This window comes from Pleurodeles waltl, chromosome 7 (assembly GCF_031143425.1).
Source record: "Pleurodeles waltl isolate 20211129_DDA chromosome 7, aPleWal1.hap1.20221129, whole genome shotgun sequence".
Lineage (NCBI taxonomy): Eukaryota > Metazoa > Chordata > Amphibia > Caudata > Salamandridae > Pleurodeles > Pleurodeles waltl.
The window spans coordinates 869,401,573-869,427,564 of record NC_090446.1 but is presented as its reverse complement, the minus strand read 5'-3'; the positions used below and the strand labels follow the sequence as shown (position 1 = coordinate 869,427,564).

The 25,992-nt window shown below is 42.8% G+C and overlaps 1 protein-coding gene across 3 annotated transcripts in view; it reads right to left on the bottom strand.

The window, feature by feature from the left end:
• LOC138245662 (protocadherin gamma-C3-like) overlaps positions 1-25,992 on the bottom strand; it is an 830,748-nt gene that overhangs the window by 754,748 nt on the left and 50,008 nt on the right. The window contains exon 1 of one of the 3 annotated variants that reach the window (XM_069199425.1): positions 14,813-17,580. The exons of 1 other annotated variant lie outside the window; for it this stretch is intronic. In XM_069199425.1, coding sequence (XP_069055526.1) covers positions 14,813-17,440 — 2,628 coding nt within the window. In that variant the 5' untranslated portion in view covers positions 17,441-17,580. Of the gene's footprint in view, positions 1-3,197; positions 5,935-14,812; positions 17,581-25,992 lie in introns of those variants that run through there. One more of the 3 variants, XM_069199428.1, reaches the window with a different exon arrangement.

The following is a 25,992-nucleotide window of genomic DNA, read 5'->3' as shown; positions in this document are numbered from 1 at the left end:
AAAAATCCATCCCAGAAGGCAATAGTCTCTAAAAATCCAAAATGGATGAATCTGATTTTTGGAGGAGAGATCTGGCTGAGCCCACCCACTGGTGTGGCTAAAAATCATAAACACACCCCTCTCCTGCCCTCTCCTAATCTAATCAAGGGGGCACCTAGCTGTCTGGGGTTGCAGGATGTGGGGGTGTTGCTGGGTGCTCCAGATGTCCTTCTCTGCCTTTGAAGACCAGTTTGGCAGCCCTCCCCCTTCCTGCTTCCCCATCTGCTGAGGGGAGATTCTCTCCCCCAAGCACATTCCTTTGTGTGAAGTCAGGCCACTTCACACCTCATTAAAGTAGCCTGGCAGAAGCTGCTGCAGGCTGGCCAATCAGAGCACAGCAGCAAAAACAATGCAGAGCTGAAATTGGCAACTTTTTAGGTAAAGTCTAAACTTTTTACCTGCACTAGTTATATTAAATCCAACAACTGGAAGTTGTGGGATTTATTATAACAATCAATTTGATACCAAATTCTTGGTATGTAACATTTAAGGAGACTTTAAAATTTAAAATAAAGTCTGCCCATTCTAGCCTATGAAGGCCATTTACTTCAATGAGGGAAAAACGAATTTGGCTGTTTTTACCTCACCAGGGCTTATAAATCTATTTTTATAAAGTCCCTGCTTATAGTTACATGGCACCCAGCCCTAGGGGCACATAGGGCACACCTTAGGGGTGACTTATATGTAAAAATAAGGTAGTTTAAAACTTTGGAAGTAACTTTAATTCCAAAGTCGAATTTGCATATAACTTTAATTTAAAAGCAGCCAGCAAGGCAGGCTTGCTTTTAAAATGACACTGGGCACCTCAGCAATGCACCTAGGTGTGCACCACCTATGCTGTGGTCCCTAAACCTACATGCCCTACCATATACTAGGGACTTATAGGTAGGTTAACTTAGCCAATTATAATTAGCCTAATTTGCATATCCATTTTACACAGAGCACTGGCCCTGGGACTGGTAAGCAGTACCCAGGGCACAGCCAAGAGTCAGTAACCACCAGTACCTATCCAGAAAGAGTGGGGGTGATCAGGCAAAAAAAAGGACTTTCCTACAAGGATGCTTAATCTTAAGAAAAATGAAGCATTCTGGAATGTAAGACTACGAGCAGGTGACAATGGTGTGAATTATGATGGAGAAGTTCATTTTTTCCTTGGAGAATTATAGATTGTTGTTATTGTGTTGACAATATTTGTACCGTATTTCCTATTTACAGTGTATTTTGCTATTTTTGTGCTAGGTGATATCATCATATATCAATAGCTAGAATGGGTCAAAAGATGTTGCTATGATGATTTATTACCCAGGATCAATGGCTTAGTTTTTATCACATATTTATATGAGTTTTGACAATACCTATGTCCTCTTTTTCTTCATCTGCCTGTTATAAAACCATATCAGAAATATATATGACTGTGACTAATATATGTGCAATGCAACAGAAGATGGACTGGGAAGCAACTAAAAATATTGAGGACATTTTCCAAATTCATTGGATTGAATTTGCTTAAACAGCTGAAACATTATACAGGGAGAGTCAGCCACTGAGAGAGATTAGGCACCATTTAACAGGTGCAATGGGTTACTTTGATAAAAACTAATTCTAATACACTGAGTAAATGTGCATAATGGATACACCACTTCTGCTCTGTGATTATTGTGAAGTATACAGGAAGTAGTGGGTGGAATGTTTGAATGATTCTTAGCCATTGGTACCTAGTTGGGTCACAACTAGTCGATCATGATTTTGCACACCATGCTATTTCGATTTTGGTTGGGTCCAATCTGAGGTGGCATGGTGGGCAAAAAAGAAAATGGACTGGAATGAGGCCACAAGTAATTACCAGTGGCTGAGATTAATTAAGGCATTCCACCATTTTTGTTTACTTTGGTGAGATGTTCTAAATGTGATGGGTATGAGTAGACATGGGTCCCATGCTCACTATGCCACTGGAACCATACTGTACCTGTCTGAGGAGCCTTAACTATGGTGAAACCAGTCTTGTGTTGCTTGTGTTCCAGTTCAGAGAAGGCCTGGCTTGGTAGTTTAGCCTGGGCCATTCCTATTTGATCAGGGCCAAGACTGATTTGCATATATCTAGGTCTATTCTTATGTGTCTGGTTGTCAAAATATGATGGATGTGCATGGAGCCCAGAATAATTTCCTGTGGCTAAAAATTATTAAAGCATTCCACTCATAATGTTTTGTTTAGTTTGGTGCGATGTTCTAAGAGCGATATGCCTAGTTGTGGGTCCCGTGCTCACTGGGGAAATGGAACCACCTGACCGAACAGCATCAACTAGGGCAATATCAGTCTTGGCTCCTTTGTGCTCCAATTCAAAGAGGAAATGGTTTAGCAGTTTGGACTGGATCGCTCTTTTTGATGAACAAAGATTAATTGCATATGGTTGAGTCAAAGCTGAGGCTGCATGATGAGCAAAAAAAAAAAAAAAACACACACATAAAACAACCTATTGTGCAAACCGAGACATTACCAGTGGCTGAGATTAATTCAAGCATTCTATCCATCACTTTTTTTTTCTTTCACTGTGATAATTTGTTGACACATCTGGTTATTACAAGCACCACAAATATAGCATACAGTACAAGACAGGAGATACATCTAAATACAAAGCAACCACACAGAACTGTTGATTGTTGGTCTTGCTATGAATTCATAGTTTTATATCATTTTCTAATTCATCACTAATAAGTATGTGTAACAAGCAGGACTGTAAAGAAATATAAAATGACCTACTTGAAAACAGTGGAAGACACTGAAGAAAATGTGGAGTGTTTTGATGAGTCTTAAAGAGCATATCAGATGTAATTTCTAGGAGAATGATCTAAAAACATTAAATTCTTAAAGAGGAAGCCATAGAAATATACAACGGTTATTAAAGATCACACAAATGCTCACTCAGTGGGAGAGAAATGTGGATAATAGCCCTAATAGGTGAATGATCAAGTCAGTAGGGCTCAGCTTTCATGGCTGACACCATTATTTTTTCAGTCACTGATGAGTCAAAATATAGCACAGTAAAATGTCTAAGCACACATTTTCCTGCCTTCCAATCAAACCCAGGCAGAGGTAACGGCCAAAAGATGATATAATTTAGACAATAAATTCCAAGTATTATGACAACGAATATTCTTACCTGAAAGAAAGGCTGGTCTTCTCCCATACTTAAAATATCTTGGATGAGCCCAGAACCTTGCTGCTCACAATTTTGATTTCCTGAAAGGGTATCTGCATTGCCTGAACCTGGGAACTTCAACTGGCTATTCTCTGAACCACTTGTTAAACATACTTCATGAGAATAGGTCTGGAGAAAAGCTCTGACCCCATCGATGCCCACAAACTGAGAGGCAGGAAGTGAACTGAAGTTAATCCCTGATGATTCACTGAGCTGAGATTCCTTCCAGTGGTGAAGCCTGATAGCCAAGAGGAGAATAATTAAAAAAAGGAACAAGAAAGAAACAACCGCAACAGCGATCACCAGATACAGTGTGAGGTTTGACTCCACGTCTGTGGGTGCTGAAGGATTACTTATGTCATAAAGCATTTCTGGCATAGTGTCTGCCAACACTATTGTCACTGTAACTGAAGAAGAAAGAGGAGTCTGCCCGTTGTCCTTCACTAAAACTACCAGGAATTGTTTCATTACATCTTTTTCCACAATGAGACGGGCTGTCCTTATTTCACCTGTGTGAAGACCTACAGTAAACAGTCCCTGATCTGTGGACCTCAGCAGCTGGTAGGAGAGCCAGGCATTTTGCCCAGAGTCAGCATCAACAGCCACCACCTTTGTGACTAGGTAACCTGGTTCAGAGGAGCGAGGTGCCATCTCCACCCCAGAAGAGCCATCTTTGGGGATTGATGGGTATAATATTTCAGGAATGTTATCATTCTGATCCAGTATGAAAAATTTCACTGTGGCATTACTCTTCAAAGCTGGAGAACCACCATCTTGTGCCTTCACTTGGATTTGAAATTCCCTGAACTCTTCAAAGTCAAACGATTGAAGAGAATATATGACACCAGATTCAGAATTAATAGATATGTAAGAAGAAAGCGGGACATCCCCAATATCCCCATCACAGATGGTATAAGTGATTCTGGCATTCTCACCCCAATCCGAATCTGTTGCCCTGGCTGAAAATATTGAAGTTCCAGCAAACAAATTTTCCATTATATAAATGCTGTATGATATTTGATCAAATACTGGTGGATTGTCATTCTCATCAGTAATCTGAAGGTTAATAGTTTTGGTTTTAGATAGTGGGGGAGTACCATTGTCTGTGGCTGTAACAGTTATGTTATATTGAGAGACTTGTTCCCGATCCAAAGCTCCAGCAGTCACTAAACTGTAGTAAGTTCCAATAGACTTTTTCAACAGGAATGGAAGATGAGGAGGGAGGAAACAAGTCACTTGTCCATGCTCTCCTGCATCTCGGTCAGCTACCCGCAGAAGAGCAATAACTGTTCCTAGGGGGCTATTTTCTGGAACTTGATTTATTAGGGATGATAATATAATATCTGGGTCATTGTCATTCACATTGATGACCTCTATGAAAACTTTGCATTTTGAAGAAAAACTCCCATCGCTTCCACGAACTTCGAATTCATAAAATTCCCTTTCTTCATAATCCAGGTTGGCTCTCAGGGCTATTTCTCCTGTTTTAGAATTCAATGAGAATGTCTGTAAAACAGTATCCATAATGCTGTTGAATGAATATGTCACTTCGGAGTTTGGCTCCTGGTCAATGTCAACAGCTTTGATGGTTGTTACAACAGTTCCCTTTGGCATATTTTCCAGCACACTGACTTTATAGACAGATTTGTCAAACAATGGTGCGTTGTCATTGGCATCAAGAGCTGTGACCTGTATCTGCACTGTACCTGATCGCACTGGGTCCCCTCCATCTATGGCTGTGAGGATCAGTTGGTGAATATCTTGTTCTTCCCGGTCCAGTGAATTCTCAAGGACAAGTTCTGCATGCTTTGTGCCATCTGCTCTAATTTTTACATCCAGGGCGAAGTGTTTATTAGCGCTGAGATGATAATGCTGAAGAGAGTTATTTCCCACATCTGCATCCTGCGCGTCTGGGAGAGAAAATCGTGCACCCGGCGCTGTGTTTTCACTGACCTGTAGCGTAATCTGATCAGCAAAGAACGTGGGTGAATTGTCATTAATATCCCGGATTTGTACTTCGACTGAATACACTTTTAAAATCTTCTCCAAAATAATCTCGACATGCAATAGACACTGAGCTACTGGCCCACACAATTCTTCTCTGTCGATTCTTTCATTAGTGCTTAAATGCCCTTTGTTTAAGCTGATAGCAAAATACTGCTTCCTACCTCTGGTTTCGATCCGGGTTCCTCCTTCTGATAACTCCTTTGCATCCATCCCCAGATCCAAAACCACATTCCCAACAAAAGATCCTTTCCTCATTTCCTCGGGAATGGAATAACGCAGCTGCCCAGAAGCGGCTCCACTAACTGTCAGCAGAGTAACAAGAAGCAGGAGAGGAGCCCCAGAGTAACAATGCTTCGATGCCTGTTCCCCGAAGTAAGAGCGTCTCGGTGTCTGAGCCCCAGAGTTACTCTCTCTGGGTGCCCGAGCCTCTGAGTAACAGCGCCTCGGTGTTGTCTGAGCCCTCCTATAAAGCCGTCTCGGTGTTTCAATCCCGGAGTAACAGCCTCTCGGTGTCTGAGCCCCAGTGAAACACGGTCTATGTTCCCCGCCCATGTCAGGATGAAAATAGCCGTGACTCCGACTGAAGGCTTCTTCACTGGTCTGAAAAGAACGGATCGTTTGGCACTGCGCCTACGAAGATCCAGCACCTGTTAGGGCAAACTCCTTCTCAATCGCTCTGATCCTGCTCGGCGGTGTTGTACCACGTGATCGGAGAGAGCGTTCCTTTCGTTTCTCTCTGCTTGGTGAACAGCGGCACTCAGCGTCCTTGTTATTAATTGCAACAATCTGAGCAACAGTAACACCTCTGAAACTGCTGCTTTACTGAAGCGCCTTAGGCTTCTCGTTGTTCAACCCAAAGACTGCCGAAACCTAAAAAAAGAAAATATTCCAAACCCTTTATCTTCAGTCTGCATAGGAATAAACAAATGTTATAACACGCTCTGAAGAGCAGACGTGACCTAGCGTCTAAAGCTGCTGACACTGGACCTCCGTGACCTCGGTTAGAATCCTGACCTCAACATTCTATTATAAAGGACAAATCGTTTAAAATGTCCGTGCCTAAAAAAATGCCTGTTTTCCCTCGGGCCAAGTCTGCCCTACATAAAACTGGGAAAAAAGATATAAATGGCTGCAGAGAGACATTTCAGGTGGTTTAGCAAAGGGGGGTCCCCGTTGGTCATGACGTACACTGTTACTGAAAGAGCGTGCCTTTGGGGCAAATATTAAAAAACTACTGAACAATATATTCCACTGCTTATCTTGAATCGCAATGCGTACAACACGCGCATAAATTGGGCCCAGTTTTGTCGCAATTATGAAATATCAACTAAGCAATACATAATGCACAGTGATAGAAACGAAACAGAAATTGTAACAGGTACACACAGACCTCTGTTTGAATAAGTGGACTGATAAAGCAAACTATTGGTATATATTTAGGGATGTTGTAGAATGGTTACATTTTCAGTGTTGTGAGCCAAAGGCGCCACTTGCAACCGCCGGCGCAAATTAAGCGTTTACGGCTGTGATTCAGCACCTAAAATAGCACCGAATGGTACGGCTGAGGTCCCATCTGCTTTTTAGTAGCAAGCACGCACCATCAGTTTCTCGGCACTGAAATTGCTCTTGACCTGCAACTGACAAGCGTGTGTAAATAATAGTACATGTTTGTGCCTAGTCTTTCAAACATGGAGATATCGAATAAACTGTGTGTCCTCACAAGTGAACGGCACTGTGCTGCTTTGCCTGTACGTCTCAAAGTAGTATTTTGCTGCTGATATTTTCCAAAGGCAGCAACGTCGTTCCCAACCTTCGGAACTGGTCATTTTGCATAGATTCGAACGGAGGCTACATATTTTGAAACAAACACCCTCAGATGGAACACGTCTACTCATTGTTCTCGACTGTCTTCTAGACAGAATTTCGATCTTAATCCGAATAGTAGACTTACATCGGTAATTTCGCTAACATAGCTTTCCACAGACGCCAACAATTGTAGACACCAATGACAAATTCAGTACGCGCTCACTGTGTCATACATGACGCTATAGTCATTTCACATCGAGCGCCGCTGCAGCGCACAGCTACAACACCTGTCAATTTCAGTCCGCTTCAGCGCTGGAGCCCTTTTGCGGATGCAGATGTCCGCCAAGCATGACGTACCGGTGAGGCCACATACAATACTTTATTACTTTATATCATAAAATGAGACTAGGCGGAAACCTCACCACACCACCGTTGACCTCACAGTCAATGCTTCATCACCCGGCACTGGCACGGAGTGGCACCGTTCAGATGCTCATTGGACGCATATAAATACCTTGCGGCTTAGAGCTTGTATTTCTGGATAGTTATCGTATATTTAACCAATTGCACTCCTTTTGGCAATGCACATGGTCATAAATCTCTTAATGGAAGGATGGTGGGTTCTTTCAGGAGAGAGAGGTACGTAAGTTGCTCAAGAGCAATCCCTTCATCCGGGGCATATGCATGTTCTTTGTAGTGGGACGCACGAAGTTTGGTAAATAAGCCCACTAGACCTAGATTGTTCTCCAGTTGCCTGATCTGAAATAAATATTAAGGGTATCGAAATATCAGTAACTACGGTCTGTCAGCTAGAGGCTCATGTTGACAGCATAGAAAAAATAAAGAGATCGAAAAAATACCTATAGTTGCGCCCCCGTACTTCAACTTGGCTCCCACCTTCTGGCCTCTATGTGCAACCATCTATAACGTTCTGACTACAGGGCATTTGTGAACATGGGGCTGCAACTATGTAAACAGTTGAGAAACATATGAGAATCCGTATCCATATGTGTGATCTAAACAGAGCAAGTTTTATTTTTATTTTGTATCTGGGATGTCCAAGTGTTTGTGCAACTGCATCTAGAGCAGTGGTTCCCAACCTGTGGTCCGGGGACCCGTGGGGGTTCGCGAAGCCTTCTCAGGGGGCCCGCGACTGCTTAGAACATTAAGAAATGTGAACAAATATTGACAAATTAGGTCCCCAGCTGCCAGTAATGACTCAGGTCAGTGGGGGTCCCTGGATTCCATTAATGTTAAAGTGAGGGTCCACAGAAATCAAAATGTTGGGAACCACTGATCTAGAGAAATGTTAATTATCCTTACATACCCAGTGAATATCTAGAGGCCTCAGAGTACTGGACAAAGAGACACAGGAAAGGAGCGAGATCCATGGGTAGTGGCAAAGATATGACCAAAAAGAGAGGGCACTGTGTGGGGGCTCATTTTTTGTTTACAAGTAAACAGAGACAAATTGATCATAGAAATGCTCTCTAGGAAGGAGGTGACATATATGTTTTTGTTTTATTTTTGAAAGGGCCATCACAATCATTAGTGTAACAGGTAATGAAGATAATTGACCACTGTACCCCTAAATACGTCTGTCTTGCTATGAAAAAGCAAGGGGGGCATTATTCTTCCTAGCGTTAGAGCCAGTGTCACCCTTGCTGCTTCTCTTTATAACGCAAACGGGCAGAAAGTGTAGTTAGTGTTGCAGGAAGAGTGGCACCAGAGCCCCGTGGTATGTGGAGCCTACTAAAGCCAAATCATGATTGTTTCACTATCCTTCCTTGCTTGCATCAGGCCCCAGTGCACACTTGCCATCCCAATACTGCTTTCAGGCTCGGAGCAGGGCTGAAGGGTAGAGACACCTTAAGTTAGCCTCCGAGGCATGGTAATGAGAGGCATGTTACAAGGTGGGATCCCTGTTTTTACCAAAAGGCAGAAGAGACAGCCTGCTTTGCAAGGCAGTAGCTATCACTAGCAAAGCAGGCGCAGTAGCACTGGGGACCAGGGGTCTGTGGGGCAAAGTACATTACAACTACAACTGTCTCAGTTAAAAAAAAAAAAAAAAAAAAAAAAGAATCATGGGGCTTATTTTCCTTTCTAGCATTAGGGCCTAGGGTCCCTCTCATTGAAAAAAAAGTGAAGACTGAGGGCCAAAAGATGACCAGGAAAAGGAATAAGAAGGAAACAACAGCAACAGTGACCACAATATATAAGGTGACGTCCGCCTCCATGTCTGAAGTAGCTGACAGGTTACTTATGATATGAAGCATTTCCGGCAAACTGCCTGCCAAAATCATATTGACAGAGGAACATGCCCATTGTCACTCCCTAAGACAACCAGGTATTGTTTAAAGCATCCCTTTCCAAAATGGGATGTGTTCCCTCATTTCTCTAGTGTAATCACCTGTAAACAGTAAACAACCTCTGGTCAGTGGACCGCGGAAAGTGGTAGGAGAGTGAGGAACTCTGCCCAGATCCAGCATCCAGTTCTGGATACTTTAGGTCAATTACTTTAACTTTTATTTTCAGGGTGAAGGTATTTTGCAACTGAGATGATAGCACCAAAGAGAGTTATTTCCTACTTCTGCCTCTCGTGTGCATGGTAGCTAAAAGTTTGCACTCGCTGCACTGATTTCAATGACTTGCAGTACTATTGTTCAGCAATAAAAGTGAGTGGATTGTCATTAATATTTTGTGTTTCTGTTTCTACTTCATACACTTTCAAGAACCTTTATAAAATTATTTCCACATGCAACAGACACTGAAGTACGCATCTACAAACCTCTTCTCTGCCAACTGTTTTGTTTTTTAACAATGAAATACTCTTTATTTGAGCAGAAAGTCAAATAGTGCTTTGTACTTTTCCAATTAATTCTGGCAACAACTTCAATGATGTTAGACTACAGTGTATTGATCAGGTAGCTGTGTGGAGTGCCTTGGGTATGGTGATGTTTGCACCATGGTGGCAGCAAACTATCACTCAAATCTTACGTATCGGGGTGTCTGGGCATAACTGTATGAGCACAAGAGAACATGCAGGGGTAGGCTGGTGGCTAGAGAGGGGCAATGAAACCAGGGTGGTGTGTTTACATGACTGAATGAGGGTCCCAGTGAATCAGTTAGTATGTGCCACATGTGTAAAAGTTTGAAATAGTGCGTTCCTAATTGTGATTTCCTGCAAATTGCAATTAGGAAATCACTATTTCAAATGTATGAAACTCTTTTGAGTTTCATTTGCGATTCCCAGTGGGTAGGTCTCCATTTGCGACCCACTTGGAATCGGTAAAATCACAGGGATGGTGGACTGTGGGGTCATGTCTGTGACTGCGTTTAAATAAAACAATCTTTTTTTTTTTAATGCAGCCCGTTTTCCTTAAAGAAAAAAACGGATGCATTTAAAAAAAAGAAAAGCTTTTACAAATATTCACAAGGTGGAATCCCATTTGTGAATGGGTTACCCCAGGTTTGAAATTGGTAGTAAAATATCAATGTTTAACAACTGCATTTCGGTCACAAAATATCCATACATAGCACTGCGATTTGGTATTAGCAAGGGACGTCCTCTACATGGCCCTTCCTAATACTGAATCGCAAACCCAAATTGCAATTTGGTAAGAAGTTACAGAATCGCTATTTAGGTTTGGTACATGTCAAAATGCCTTTTTGCCTTCGTCAACAGGCCGATTCAGTCTGTGATCTCAAACTGGCTTTATGGATGTGGCCCTAAATGAATGTGGTGAGGGTGCCATTAAAGGGTATAGTAACACAGAGGAGAAATGTAGGCATGAGTGTCCATTAGAAGGAAACACAGAGGAGCACATTATCTGAAAACTACCCTCCATGCACAGCTGCGTGTCACTATATTGAGGTCGATAACATCGAACTGGAACAATATCACACCTATTGCATTCACCTAACAACTATATTGCAGGGTAAGTTACTCTCACCTCAGCTCAAACTGTTGTACAGGGGTTGTTGATATAGTAGATACTATATTGTTGTTACTTGAAAAATAATAGATGCAATATAGTGATTCAGTAACTCATGAACCATTCCCATCCTTACCCACCAGAAACCAGTTATGCAATCCTTGGTTTGCGTCTGTAAAGGCATGCTAGATCAATTAGTTGTAATTGGAAGTTTACATATGGCATATACCAACACTTTTCTATTTACGTCTCTTGAAAAATAAGCTTTTCTAGAAATGTACAGTTAATTTTATTAATTCAAAATAATAGTGAAATATTAGATAATTCTGTTTGAATGAAAGTTAGGATATTTCAGTTAAGAGAGCCACAATTTTCTCAAGAGTCTCCTACTTACACACTTTTTCTCAGCCGCATTGGCCCAAGACAACTCCTCTGAATTAAAACACATTAGATTTGCCAACAGCGCACTGGATGAACGCAGGCTATTTTCTTAAAAGGGGAGTATCAAGACAATCACTGCTAACTGTAATCCCTTGCTCATGCTGGCAGTATACTAGAAATAAAAGCCAAGAAAAAGAAGCAAAAAATATGCAGGCAGATGCTCTCTGAACTGGAGATTTTCATCTGATCCTAGCTTCTGTGCGTCTCCTCCGGTGGCCAGACTCACACTGACACGTTTATAAACTTCAGTTTCCAAGTATTTAAACTCTGGTGATACACTAGTTTAAACTAACGAGAGCCGGCTGTGGCACAAGGCACCACGGTGTTTGAGCAAGTGTCTGTACACATACACACACACACACACACACACACACTGCCCAGAGACTCATTCAAGGGGCAAGGCAGAGGAGTGTGTGAAGGTAGATTGTCACCGATCTTGAGTTTGTGATTAGTGGCTATGCTAGTTTGCATGTCTCAGGCCTGACCACAGGCCCTGGTCACTAGTGCCCAGAGGCCCCCAGTTCTGTATAATGTACCCCTCCAACTCAACGGAATTATTGATAAGTCACTACACAACCTTGCTATGGATAAACAGGCCATGTTTATTAACAGCACAACACAAACATGCCGATCATGAAATAGGAATCAATGTAAACAACTTTAGAAATTAACAAAATAAACACATGACAGCATAGGGTATGAAATTTACATATCACGTCTATGAAAATTGACAATGAAGATTGGAGGTGATGGATGAAGGCACAACTTCATAAAGAGTCATTGTTTCAAATGTCAAGGCACTACTGCCTGGATTCCATCCCTCTTGCTCGGGCCACACAACTGAAACCACCTGCATTCCTGAAGGGAGGTCCCAACTCACTGTGCCTATGCCAGGCTCCAGTCCTACCCCCAATACCCTGCAGCAGTAACTGCATGTCCAAGCGAATGGGGACCATGCTGCTTCCGGTCCGACGCAGTAAAGGCACATCAAAAGGAAAAGGCCGGTTTCGGGACAGCCTAAATAACCCCCTCACCATTGCAACTGAAGTGACGTGCTATTTGTGTCTTTGACTTCCCATCCCTCCTCATGAGACGAGGGACAGGAAACCCAAAACAGCCAAGCCTCACAGCATCTCCCTTCCCTCAGGACAAATAGTCAGGAGAGCAGGGGAGGGTCGCGGTACCATGGGGCCCCAGTCACTAGCACTGCAACCACTGAAAATGCGGCTCTGTCCAAATTGTTGAGTCCAGTGTGTTAGTGAAGTAACCAGTTATAGAAAATAGATAGATATATAGATAGATAGATAGATAGATAGTCTTTTCACTGTCACTATAATACCATTGGTGTGACATACTACTGTGCTTTTGTCATGTGTAATAAGATCACAAAGAGTGTGCATCCTAACCGACAGGGATTCTCAGGTGCGTTGCCCCAGAGTAATTTCTATCCACCTAATACAGAAGGAGCGCACATTCACTCAGGAGACTTCAAGGTGCTGAGAAAAGGGATAAGCTAGCCACAGTGGAATGAAACTAAAAAAACAAAGGCAAAATTTGGCAGCACCAGAAACATCCAGAAACAATATATCGGAAAATCCATGTTTAAATACATCATAAATCTTTTGTTTGCAATTGACGACATACTCACTTTGATGCTATTTTATAACTATTCTGTGGACGATCTTGCAGTAAATGTAACTGCATTATGCATCTGCCTTGAAATTGCATCAAACAGAATAATGTAACCAAACCATGATATACTTTGTGTATGCCTCTCAGACTTGATTCGAAAAGCGGCGTCCCATTCCATCCGCAGTGTACTCTGCTCACTGATGCATTTGTCTTTAAAAGCCCCATACTGCATGTAAATTTGTATCACAAATACATCTCAATACGAAAAAGGAGATTCCCCACAAAGGTAATATCATGAAAGTGTGTTTGATTGTACTGGAAACTCATGATGCGTACTTAACGTGACAGTGCAGTGAGACTGTAAGGACAATCAGTGGAGCGCTACCCCCAGTTCATTAACTGTACTGGGCAACAGAGACACCATCGGGCTCAGCATAAGAGTTACAGACACACTGGAAGCAGCTGTCAAAAGATGCTCAAAACAATATTAGATTAAAAAAAAAAAAAAAAAAGTTGAACCAATATAAGCCTGTGTGCTTACACGAACAAAACACGTGTTCCGTGTTCATATCCTTCACCACAACATGTGCAGCAAAATCTACTCACAATTAACATAATTCTATAATTTTTGCACAAATTCTAGTTTATTGATTGCCATGCCGTATCAGCCTGCTGCCAGATCATCAAATAATAGTCGTGACTGAGTGCTAGATCTCTGTAATTCAACCAAACAAAAATTCATGATCAAAGGAGTAACCAGAAGTTGGTCCTTATAAGCCTGAAGGTCACAGAGACAGCAGTAGATTGTTGGACTGATTAGTTAATCATTAAGTTATCTAATTATGGTTTTATCACTGTTATTAATACTGAACAACAGTGATGGACAGGCATCAACAGAAGATGGCTTAGCATATGAAAAGTGTATCCCGAAGACCTGTGGTGAGTGGGTTTCAGATCACGAGATATATACGTTCTAAAATCAGTTTTCAAATAACTATAAACGCATAACGAGTTCTGAAAGATTAAGCTACATAAATACACGTTTTCATTAAGGCCCAGCAGTTTAAAGCCATTATTTGTACAGTAAAATTGGCACACGCCTTGAGAAATATTCCAGAAATGACCCTCAGTGGCAATGTTCAATGAATGCATGGTTCAAATAGTGACTTTATTTTATAACAAATTATTTATTTTTCATTCGGAAGACTGGATTTACCACATGTCGCAGCCAGAAAGACCTTAAGTCTCTGGCATTGGTCCCACTGGGCATCTCAAGGAAACTCTTGCTGTTGCATCCAGAAAGACCTTAAGTCTCTGACACTGGGTCCATTGGGGATTTCAAGGAAACTCTTGCTTTGCTTCAGATATAATGGCATTATAATGGCATGAGTACAACAGCGTGGCTCTGCAGTTTAGACATTATGTTACTTTGAATAAATGAGTGAAATGTTAGTGTTGTTGGTGTGCCTTGTTCCATGGTGTTAAGTGTAATTGGGTTATTTCAAATATATTTTTCTAAAGGTTGTTTTTTTATGAGAATATCGTAAATTAACTATATTGAGTGCTATAAACAGCATAACATTAATGAATTATATCTGAACTTAAACGATAATGTTGCTTTTCATTTGGTCATACATAAATTAGTATACTGTATGGTGTAATGTAAAAGCTTACATCGTGCTGTCTCTTATTCATACCCAAACTCAATTAATGCTTTCATTGAAGTTAAAATGTTGCAAAAGGTAATATTCTTACCTGAACAAATGGTTGGTCTTCTGTTCCAATGCATAAAAAATCATCAGTAAGCACAGACTCTTGATTCTCAAAGTTCTGATTCCTAGAAAGGGTATTTGAATCCATTGAAAAGGGAACCTTAAGATGGCTTTTACCAGAATCTTTTGTTAAATACACATCATGAGAATAGGTCTCTAAAAAAGCCCTGACTCCATCAATGCCCACAAATTGAGAAGGAGGAGGAGCATTGAAGTTAACCCCAGATGTGTCTCGGAACTGAGATTCCCTCCAGCGGTGAATCCTGATGGCCAAAAGAAGAATGATCAGGAAAAGGAACAAAAATGAAACAACAGCAAGAGCGATCACCAGATATAGTGTGAGGTTCGACTCAATGTCTGCAGGAACTGAAGGGGAACTTATATCGTGAAGCATTTCCGGCATGCTGTCTGCCAACACTATAGGGACTGTAACTGAAGAAGAGAGAGGAGTCTGTCCGTTGTCCTTCACTAAAACTACAAGAAAATGTTTTAGAGCATCCTTTTCTATAATGGGGCGGGCTGTCCTGATTTCTCCAGTGTGAAGACCTACACTAAACAGCCCATGGTCTGTAGACCTCAGCAGCTGGTAGGAGAGCCAGGAATTCTGCCCAGAGTCAGTATCGACAGCTACTACCTTTGTAATCAGGTAACCTGGTTCAGAGGAGCGAGGAGCCATCTCCACCCCAGAGGAGCCATCTGTAGGGGGCGATGGGTATAATATTTCAGGGGTGTTGTCATTCTGATCTTGAATGAAGAATGTCACTGTGGCATTACTCATTAGAGCTGGAGTTCCACCGTCTTGAGCTTTTACTCTGATTTGAAACTCTCTGAAATCTTCAAAGTCGAAGGAATGAAGGGCATAGATGACACCAGAATCAGAGTTAATAGATATGTAAGAAGAAAATAGGACATTTTTTATATGCCCTTCAGCGATGGAATAAGTGATTTTAGCATTGTGACCAACATCCAGATCATTTGCTCTTGCTTCAAAAATGGAAGTTCCTGAAAATATATTTTCCATTATGTAGGCATTGTATGAGGACTGACTAAACACTGGGGGGTTGTCATTCTCATCTGTGATCCGTAAATGTAGTGTTTCAGCTTTAAACAATGTGGGAGTTCCATAGTCTGTGGCGTTGATTGTTATGTTATATTCTTGGACATCTTCTCTGTCCAAAACACCACTAGTAACTAAACTGTAATAAGTTCCAATCGACTTCTTTAAATGAAATGGGAGATGAGGAGGAAGTGAACATGTAACTTTTCCATATTCTCCTGCATCTTGATCGAAGACCCGCAGAAGTGCAATGACTGTGCCTACAGGGCTATTTTCTGCAACTTGACTGAGCAGGGATGACAGTATGATTTCTGGGGCATTGTCATTTACATTTAGAACTTCTATCAAAACTTTGCATTTCGAAGAAAAACTTCCATCACTCCCACGAACTTCGAATTCGTAAAACTGTCTTACTTCAAAATCCAGGTTTTCTCTTAAAACTATTTCTCCCGTTTTAGAATTCAACGTGAATGTCTGTAAATCCGCACCCATGGCGTTACTGAATGAATAAGATACTTCAGAGTTTAATTCCTGATCAATGTCAACAGCTCTTACAGCTGTTACTGTAGTCCCCTTTGGTGCGTTTTCCAACACACTTACCTTATAAACAGACTTGTCAAATATTGGGGCGTTATCATTGGCATCAAGAACGATGACCTTGATCTGCGCTGTGCCTGACCTTGCAGGGTTTCCTCCATCAATGGCTGTGAGGATCAGGTGGTGAACATCCTGTTCTTCCCGGTCCAGTAAATTCTCAAGGACAAGTTCGGCATGCTTTGTGCCATCTGCTCTTATGTTTACATCTAGGGTGAAGTGTTTATTAGCGTTCAGCTGATAGTGCTGGAGAGAGTTATTTCCAACATCTTCATCCCGGGCGCCTGGAAGCTCAAATCGTGCGCTCGGCGCTGTGTTTTCAATAACATGTAGTGTTATTTGATCAGCAATAAACGTGGGCGGGTTGTCATTAATATCTTGGATTTCTATTTTTACTGCATACACTTTCAAAATTCTCTCTAAAATAATCTCTATTTGCAACAAGCAAGGAACAGCACGCCCACACACCTCTTCTCTGTCAATCCTTTCATTGACGATTAAATGCGTCTTAATTGAGTCGAGAGCAAAGTACTGTTTCCTACCTCGATACTCAATCCGGGCTCCGCCTTCTGATAAATCCTTACTATCCACCCCAAGATCCAGTGCCACATTCCCAATAAAAGAGCCTTTCCTCATTTCCTCTGGAATAGAATAACGCAGCTGCCCAGAAGCGGCTGCACAGACTGTCAGCAGAGCGGCAAGAAGCAGCATTGGAGTCCCGGAGTAACAGCGCCTCGGTGTCTGAGTCCTGGAGCAACAGTGCCTCGATGTCTGAGCCCCAGAGTAACAGCGCCTCGATGCCTGAGCCCCGGACTGCAAGCGCCTCGGTGTGAGCGCCCCAGAGTAACAGCGTTTCGGTGTCTCACCCCCGGAGTAACAGCGCCTCGATGTCACTGCCCCGGAGTACCAGAGTCTCGGAAACTGAAAACCAGAGAAACAGAGTCTCGGTTTCTGAACCATAGCGATCTGTTGCGTCCTATGGATTACTAGTGGGGTTGTGATAACAAGTTTTTATGCGAGTGTCAAAAGAATAAAACGTCGGTTGAGCTGCGCCTTCTTCGCTCTAAGGCTTCGAAAGGGACGCCCCCCTTCAAACTGTCTTCAGCATTTCCGGTTGTGTTTGTACTAGGAGGTCTAAAAAAACAGATATACTGTAATTCTCTACTTGGTGAACAGCGGCGCTCAGTGTTCGATGTAATTACTGCAAGGACTGAAACTCCTGAAAAAGTGTTTTTCTTGCTCATACATAAGGACGAGATTCAAAGTTCTGCGTTGGTTGTTGGGGGATACACGGTCTTATACGGTTATGTTACGTCCAAACGCTAATAATGACATTGATATCCCTGAGATATGAAAGAGAGATTTATATTTTTTCGTGCGTCAGTCTACTTGGAATTACTTGCAACAACTCTGAAGTTCAGAAGCATTGCACAAAAATGTTTGGCGGCGGAGGGGGTGGGAAGAGATAACTACACTTTCGTACTAAAGTGTCTGTCAGTGCAAACATGGGCGTACTAAACTGCTCCCAGATGTTAAAATACTTGTCATTGTGTTTCTAGGTATACGTTTCATAAAGTATTTATTAATCGCTGACGTTTCATAATCAACGCCGAATTCGGCCCCACCTTTACGTCGCGGGGACGCGGATATATTGCAAATGTAGTTGTATTTTACAAGGATAATACACATCTTTTTTAGATGATGCACATATATGCCTTGAGCAAGCCAGCTACCGGTTCTGTGCCAATAGTGCTGTGCGCGTTTCTGCCGCCTCCGAACTTTTTACGTGCATCCCGTGTAAGAACCATGCTACAGATGCCGCATAACAAATGACAAGCTCACAGACCCACCGCATCCAGTTTCTACACACGTAAAACATCAAATGGCTCATGCAGAAAAATACATCGTTGGGGTTATCTGAAAAAGCCGTTTTGGGTATATCCTCATAAACAAAGCACAATACGTCCGTATTTAATGTAACAACTCTCCAGATAAAGAGAATCAAAAGTAAATATGTTCATGTCAGGAAGAAGTATGTCCTCGTTTGCAACAAGCACGTCAACGCTTCACCCGGTTTACTTTTGCACCCACTATGGAAATGCGAATGCCCACAATTCAATCGTTTTCAAATGAAGCACGACTTATTGAGATCAGAGAGGGTTACGGTTATTCTAAAAGTATTCAGCAGGCCTGTAATCCCATTGCCACACACAATCTTCGTGTGTATTGAGTACCCCTAGTAAAAACAGGCGCTAAAGGATGAATACAACGGTCTAAGGATGTTCGAAATAGTGGGAGTCTGCCTGAGCTCTCGGTACGTGTCTACTTATTCATTCTCGTTCAGTTTCAGACCACTGTTAATCTATGCTGGTTCGGCGAATAACTTATTCTGCTAGGACAGAGAATAAAACCTTCAATGGTTCTAGGTCATACGCCTAGTTTGCTACACAATATATGGCGTGGTCTCTGTGCTCCGCAATGTAGCTAGGAAAAGTCATTTAATTTGCAATTTTGAACTGATTTGCCAACCTTTGGAAGTACTACAAACATGTTTTAAAACTAAACAAAATGATCTTTAGAAAAGAGATAATATTAAATGTATCCAGGGATCGATCATGATACTTCTCAAAATTGCAAGTCATTGGGTCGTCCTTATGCCCATTTACAATAGCTCTCATACATTGGAGAATACTAGTCTTCAATTTGTTAATGGAGCTCCTCACATACAACTTATTACAACCACATTTGAGGACGTACACCAGATGGTCATTATTGTAAGTTATTCTATCATTGATTGTTATTGTTTGCCCCTCAAAAATCTGATAATCCTTGCAATTCAATCCATATTTACATAGTCTACAAGAGCTACATTTTGTAAAAACTCTCATGTTCATTGATAGCAAGTCATGTTTTCCAGAATTGAAATGGCTAGATGTCAAAATATCTTTCAGTGACCTCACTATTTTTGAAGTTACTTTTGGACCCATGCTCACAATATCTTTGCAATGCTCATCTTTTTTAAGGACATGCCAGTTCTTCTGTAGTACCTTTTTAATGCTGAATTGCGACACAATCTCTTAACTTCATTATCCTTTATGTGCTTATCAGATATTTGTGAACATAAGAGCTGCACTCTGTTTTTTTACGAGCTCCCCACCTTGCATTCTCCAGGATATTTCTTGGATATCCCCTTACTCTAAACCAGTGGTTCCCAACCTGTGGGCCAGGGACCCCTGGGGGTCCACAAAGCCTGCTGAGGGGGTCCGCGACTGCTTAAAAAATTTAATAATATTAGGTCCCAGCTATCAGTAATGACTCAGTGGGGGTCCCTGGGTTCCAATAATGATTCAGTGGGGGTCCCCGGGCTCCAGTATTGATAAAATGGGGGTCCACAGAAGTCAAAAGGTTGGGAACCACTGCTCTAAACAACTCAATCATATTATATAGCTCTTCATTGAACAAGTCATATACATATATTCACTTAAATAAACAAAGATTATAGGGACTTTATAGTTAGGCTCACATTTTAAACGTAAAAAACCAACCATAGAAATTTACCCGTTATAGTCAGAGTTATCTCAAGTTACTATAACTCTTACGTCCACATGCACAGTTTTTTGTCAAACATTTTATTGCAAATATTACATTGATATTATCAATGATGATATCAAAGATTTCATGAGTGCCGTAATTTGTGGGATAATTAGCAGACCATGGCAAGGGCCCAAGTTACAGTTACCTTAGGGCATGTGTTCTAGTTATTTTAGATAACTCTAACTATAACAGGTACTTTTCTATGGTTTTGTACATTCAAAATGTGAGCCTAACTATAATGTTGCTTTAACCTTTGTTTTTTTAATTGAGTTTTTGTTTGTTTAAAATTCTATTTCCTAACTATAGAATCCCTGTAACTTTTTTTTTTTTCAGAGAATTTCTATGTCTAGTGGCCAACCCCCTATAACCACTCAACCTTGCAGCAAGGGGTTAACCATAGGGGCTAGCCTTTGGCCAATCTCCATAACCACCCAACCCCATGCCGTGAAAGGCCTTTAGCCATGCGTAGCGGGAGTTGTCTGCAGGTCCACTTGGCGCCCTCTCTCCGGGCGATTTTGGCCCAGGAGACCCCATTTCCCAGGGCCCGACCATGTCACCTGGGAGCCACCCAGGGTACCCAGCCACCACCATTGAGGATCACAGGTGGAGTGTCCCAGCTGTCTCCATGCCTCCTGCGTGAGCCAGAATTGCGATCACAGAACTGGGGCTGCTAAACATGAAGCTCCCTCTCTGTGAGAGCAAATGTTTCCTTTGTTTCCTTGCCGATTTCCCTGCAGGCAGAGAAACAGAGAAAACCTTAGTTTCTAGCAAGTGAGAGGTGTTTGACACTTCTCACATGCTGGTACTGGATTGTTTGCTCCGACTTAGTGGGAGCTGTCAAAGCTCCCTCCAAGTCGGAGCAAACAGCTATGTTCAGGGGGTGGGCACTCTGGGATGTAGCAGGAGTCGGCCCTGGGGAGTGGCAGTGCCCAGAGCCATTATTAGATCCTCGAGGGGGGCCACACAGCACGCTCCAAGTTATACAGCCGCTTGGAGGTGGTAGTACCCGGGACCCGGAGTCTGAAATGGACCCCATTTGTTATTTAAATTTAGCCCCGGGGAGATGGCGGTCCCTGTGGATGCGGGTTGCAGGGGGCTGGGCATCCCCTCTGCATTTACTTAGATGATTGTATCAGGGAGGTGGCAGTCCCCGAGGCTGGGGGAGGCCGGGTGTCCCCCTGCATTTCATTACCACTTCTGCCCAGGGAGGTGGTGGTTCTTGGGGGTTGTGGAAGGGGGCGGGTGGCATCCCCCTGCATTTCATTTGAAATTCTGCACCGGGTAGGTGGTGGTCCTCGGGGTCTGAAACAGACCCCTCTAAGTTATTTAAATTTAGCCCCGAGGAGCAGCAAGACCCAGGGCTTGAGGGGGGCCAGCCCCCCTCCCACATTCCATTACTAATTCTGCCCCAGGCATGTGGCATTCCTCAGAGCTGTGGGGTGGGGCGTGGTGCCACACTGCATTCAATTACTAATTCTGCCTTGGGGAGGTGGTGGTACCCAGGGCTGTGGGACGGCCAGGCAGACCCCACATTCCATTACTAATTCTGTCCTGGGTAAGTGGCGGTCCCCAAGCTGAAGGGGGGGCTGGGAGAACCCCCAACATTACATTACTGATTCAGCACCGGGGCAGTCCCCGGGCTGTAGACAGGCTGGGTAGCCCTCTGCATTTCATCACTAATTCTGACACAGGAATGTGGCAGTCCCCGGGGTTGCAAAGGCCAGGCGGCCTTCCTTGCATTCAAAATTTCAATGTCCCAGAACCTGTCCCACCTAGAGCTTAGTTTAAACAAGCACAGGAACTCACACTGTGTTTTTTTTTTTTTTTAATTTTCGGTGGATCCACAATTCTGCCACATCCACCTCTAAAAATTCAAATTAAAAATGCTTTTTTGCTCCTGGGTGGGTCCCTCTGGGACAACAGCACTGGGAGAACCCAGAGGGTATTAGCAGAACTAAATGGTCAGGATGTCCCTACCGTGGCCCCTTTTCCTTTTCGAATCTTTTTTTCTGGGACTCGGCTGAACCAGAGTCCCAAAATGGCTGCCAACACTTCCGTGTTGAAGGTTTGGCAGCCAATCAGTTCTCAGCACGAGCTTGGGAGGGTTTACGGCACCTCTGTGTTCCTATAAATACAAATTTGTATTTGGATTTACACAGAATACCAAAAAGATTGTTATCTAGACCAAGAGCTACCTTTCTTCCAAATTTGGTAATTCTGTTCACCTATTCCTGTTAAAAAATCCTATGGAAAATGCATGGGGAAAAGGCATTTAGGGACCCCCCCTTTTTATTGGCCACTTGCTTGATGGATCACCCTGACACTTTCCAGAAAGACGCTGAAGTGAGTGTCGTCTTTTTCAGACAATTTTGTGAAGGTTCATCAAACAGGCACCAATGTTATTAGACAAACAAAAAACACTTTTTCTATAGAAGCTAGTTCCAAACTATAACTTGCGGACTTCGGGCCTCAGGGACCACCACCTCCCAGGGGCTAGACCAATGAAAAATAAAGGAGGAGGCCTGGAGTCCCCCCTCCCCAGACCATTTACAGACTCAGGGACCACCACCTCCCTGGGGCAAGGCATATTATTAAATAGTAAGGGGGGGACCGCGTGGAGCTCCTTCCCAGGCCATTTTTGGCCCCCAGGACAACCATCTGCCCGGGGCCAGCCTATGCACTTGGAGCCATTAATGGCCTTAGGGTCCACCACCCAAAAGGACAGGATCCCCATGTCCCGAGGTGCCCACCCTCGGGACATATATGTTTGCTTTAGCTTGGAGTGAGCTTTGACAGCTCCTACTAAGCGAGAGCAAACAGTAAGTCTGCTCCTAGGAGGCGGGAAAGGAAAACAGCTTCCGCCCATTGGGAGGGGACTTTTTATCTGTATTCCCCACCTGCTGTCAAGCAGGCAGGAACACAGATGAAAAAATGCTCTTGCAAACAGGGAGCAGCATTTTTTGCTACACCCTGCATGTGGAAACAATGCAGGCTTTGGCTGAAGGCGGGGAGTCAGTTGGAGCTGCAGTGGGATTAAGTCTCCCCGCATGCCCCCAACACCAGAAACTGTGTGCCCAGCAGGAAGTGGCTGGGCCCAGGCAATGGGTTCTCCAGGGTTAAAATTGGCCCGGAGGGGGCGGGGTGCACAATCCTCCTTCTCTTTTAGTAATGGGCTGGCCCTGGGGAATGGGGTCCCAAGGGCCAAATCAGCCCAGGAAGCAGTGGAAATCCTCCGGAGGCACCTCACCTCACATTACACACGGCCTTTAGGGTAATTGACCAGGCCCGGGGGATGGGGTCCCAAGGGCTAAAATCGGCCCAGGGAGTGGGGACCTCCTCGTTTTTTAGTATTGGCCTGTGCGCTTGCATGGGGTCCCCGGGCTGCAAACTGACACGGGGATGGGGACCACGCAGTCCCACTCCTCTTGCACTAATCAGCTGGGCCCCGGGGTGATGGGGTCCCTGGGTCCATAATCAGCAACCCTCTCCTTACAGTAATTGGCTCGGCCCCAGAGTATGGGTTCTCCAGGGCAGAAATAGGCCTGGGGAGGGGAGCTGCAGAGTCCCCCTTTTCCTAATTGGGTGGGCCCCAGTAGATAAGGTCCCCAGGTCTGCAATTGGCCCAGGGGTGGGCTGCATCCTCCCACCCCCGGTTGCCTGCATGTTGGGGGTGGCCACATGCAAACAACACCCTGCTGAACACCCCCGAAGGCCGTACGAGGCACAGATTCCTGCAGGGGATTGGCTGCATGGTAGGGGGGGCGAGTTATAGATACCCTAGGGCACAACTTTTATCATTTTTTTTAGATAAGTATAACTGTAACAATTGAATTTCGAAGGTTTTGTGCTGGTAAAACGTGAACCTAACTATAACGTCCCTGTAACCTTTGGCTTTTCCAGTGTGTGTGTGTATATATATATATATATATATATCCATATATATATATATATATATATATCCATATATATATATATATATATATAGATATATATATATATCTATATATATATATATATATATATATATATATATATATATGGATATATATATATATATATATTGAAATGTTACTGTTAATAATTGATTTCTTATACAGGGTTATTTTAGCTCCCTTCTTTCATTGCTTTCAATGGGAATGTGTTGCATGCAGTATCTGTGATTTGCCATGTGTGGTGATGAAGCTATTCCAGGGTGGTTTAGAGCATAATTACAACGGTTTTTCCTTCAGTTAATACAGATGTTCAAATTATTAATGGACAAACACTGTATTTAGGAAAGAAGTGGTCTTAAGCACATCCTGGAGATTGTGGGATGTGTAACTCTGAGCTCGCATTCTCCCCAAGCTAAGATTACAAGTTTACTCTGTGATTGCCCATCTCATACTTCTCCAGTAGCTTCAGTGAATGTCCCTCGAAGCTCTGAAGCCATTATTTTCATAAACTTACTTGCCCTTGTGAAGTTAGTAGGGATAAGCAAGCTGAATCGCCCCTATAAAGTTAGGCAGCACATTACAAAAAAAAGCATATTAAATCTAGAAACCAACTTTACGCCACATTGTTTTTGGCAATATTGAAGGTTTGGGCAGAGCAGGCTTGGTTGAAGTGCCTTCAGGACGCTGTGTGAACTTTAAAGATATGGAATTTTGAGGTTTATGCCATTCAAGGAGAACACACAGTGATAGGCACACCATAGATGTTCAGTGGCTATATTTGGACACATGCAGAGGGAAATTGATATTCAGGTGACTACAGTAGTACGGTTCAACATGGTGATAGGAACTCCTCTCAAAATTGTGCCAGTTGGCATAAATGGTAATAGGTACACCTAATTTTAAACTGTTTTTATGGTATTTCCCAACATTTAGAGCAAGGAAGAGCCTGTGCACCTTGCAGAGTGTGGCGTGCCAAAGGATCTTAGCTTATTCAACTATGTTTAATATCTACGTATATTCATAATATTCAGCAAGAGTGATATCATACCAGACATGCAGAATGTTACAGCCCCTCCTTTTCTTTTTAAAATCTCCTGGCAAACCTAAAATGAAATGGGGACAATGTAAGAAGGTATGTGAGAGGTATGCAAGAACTGTATGGGGCATCATTGAGTTCAGAACATAAAAAACAACTTTGTTATTGCACTGTTTGGGACCTGCAGGAAAAAGACGTATTTGATCACCTTCCTGAAGTCTCTGATAGTGATGTCGTGAACTTGAAGGATATATTGTATATTAGAAAACTGGATACCCATTATTTAGCAAAGATTAGTACCATACTGGCGAGGTACCACTTTGGTAGAAGGGTACAAAGAGGTGGGGGTTCTGTGGAGGACTACGTTACAAACTTAAGGAAGCTCACAGAGTAATGTAAATGTTTGAAAACTGTAGAAGAAAGAATAAGGGACCAGTTCATCCTAGGTTGCATTATAGACAAAGTAAGGGACGAGTTGTGGAAATGTATGATCCCACGCTGGAGGAGGTGCCAGTAATGGTTAAAAAAATATTGAACATTGTATGAAATGTGTGGATATTATCAAGAAAATGTGTGCGAAAGAAAATATATTGTTGAAAACAAATGCTTTGGATGTGGAAGTAAAGATCATTTAGCTTTCCATAAAGAATGTCCTGCAGAAAAAGCTGAATGAAGAAATTGTTGGATAAAGTGCAATTTTCAAAGTCAATGTAAGAGCAAGAGGATAAGGAGAGTATCAAAGAAACTGATGTGAGGCAAGGGGATAGTGATGGATAGATTGAATGCGGGCATATTGTACTGGAAGTGGAGAATGGTATGAGAAAGAGTCCCACTGGCTTTGATCCAGGTGGAAGGGAAAAGCACAGAAATGTTGCTTGATTCAGGGGTAAAAATAACCTGGTTCCTAATGCATTTCTCAATCAAGAACTGAAGTGGAAGGCAAATCTACA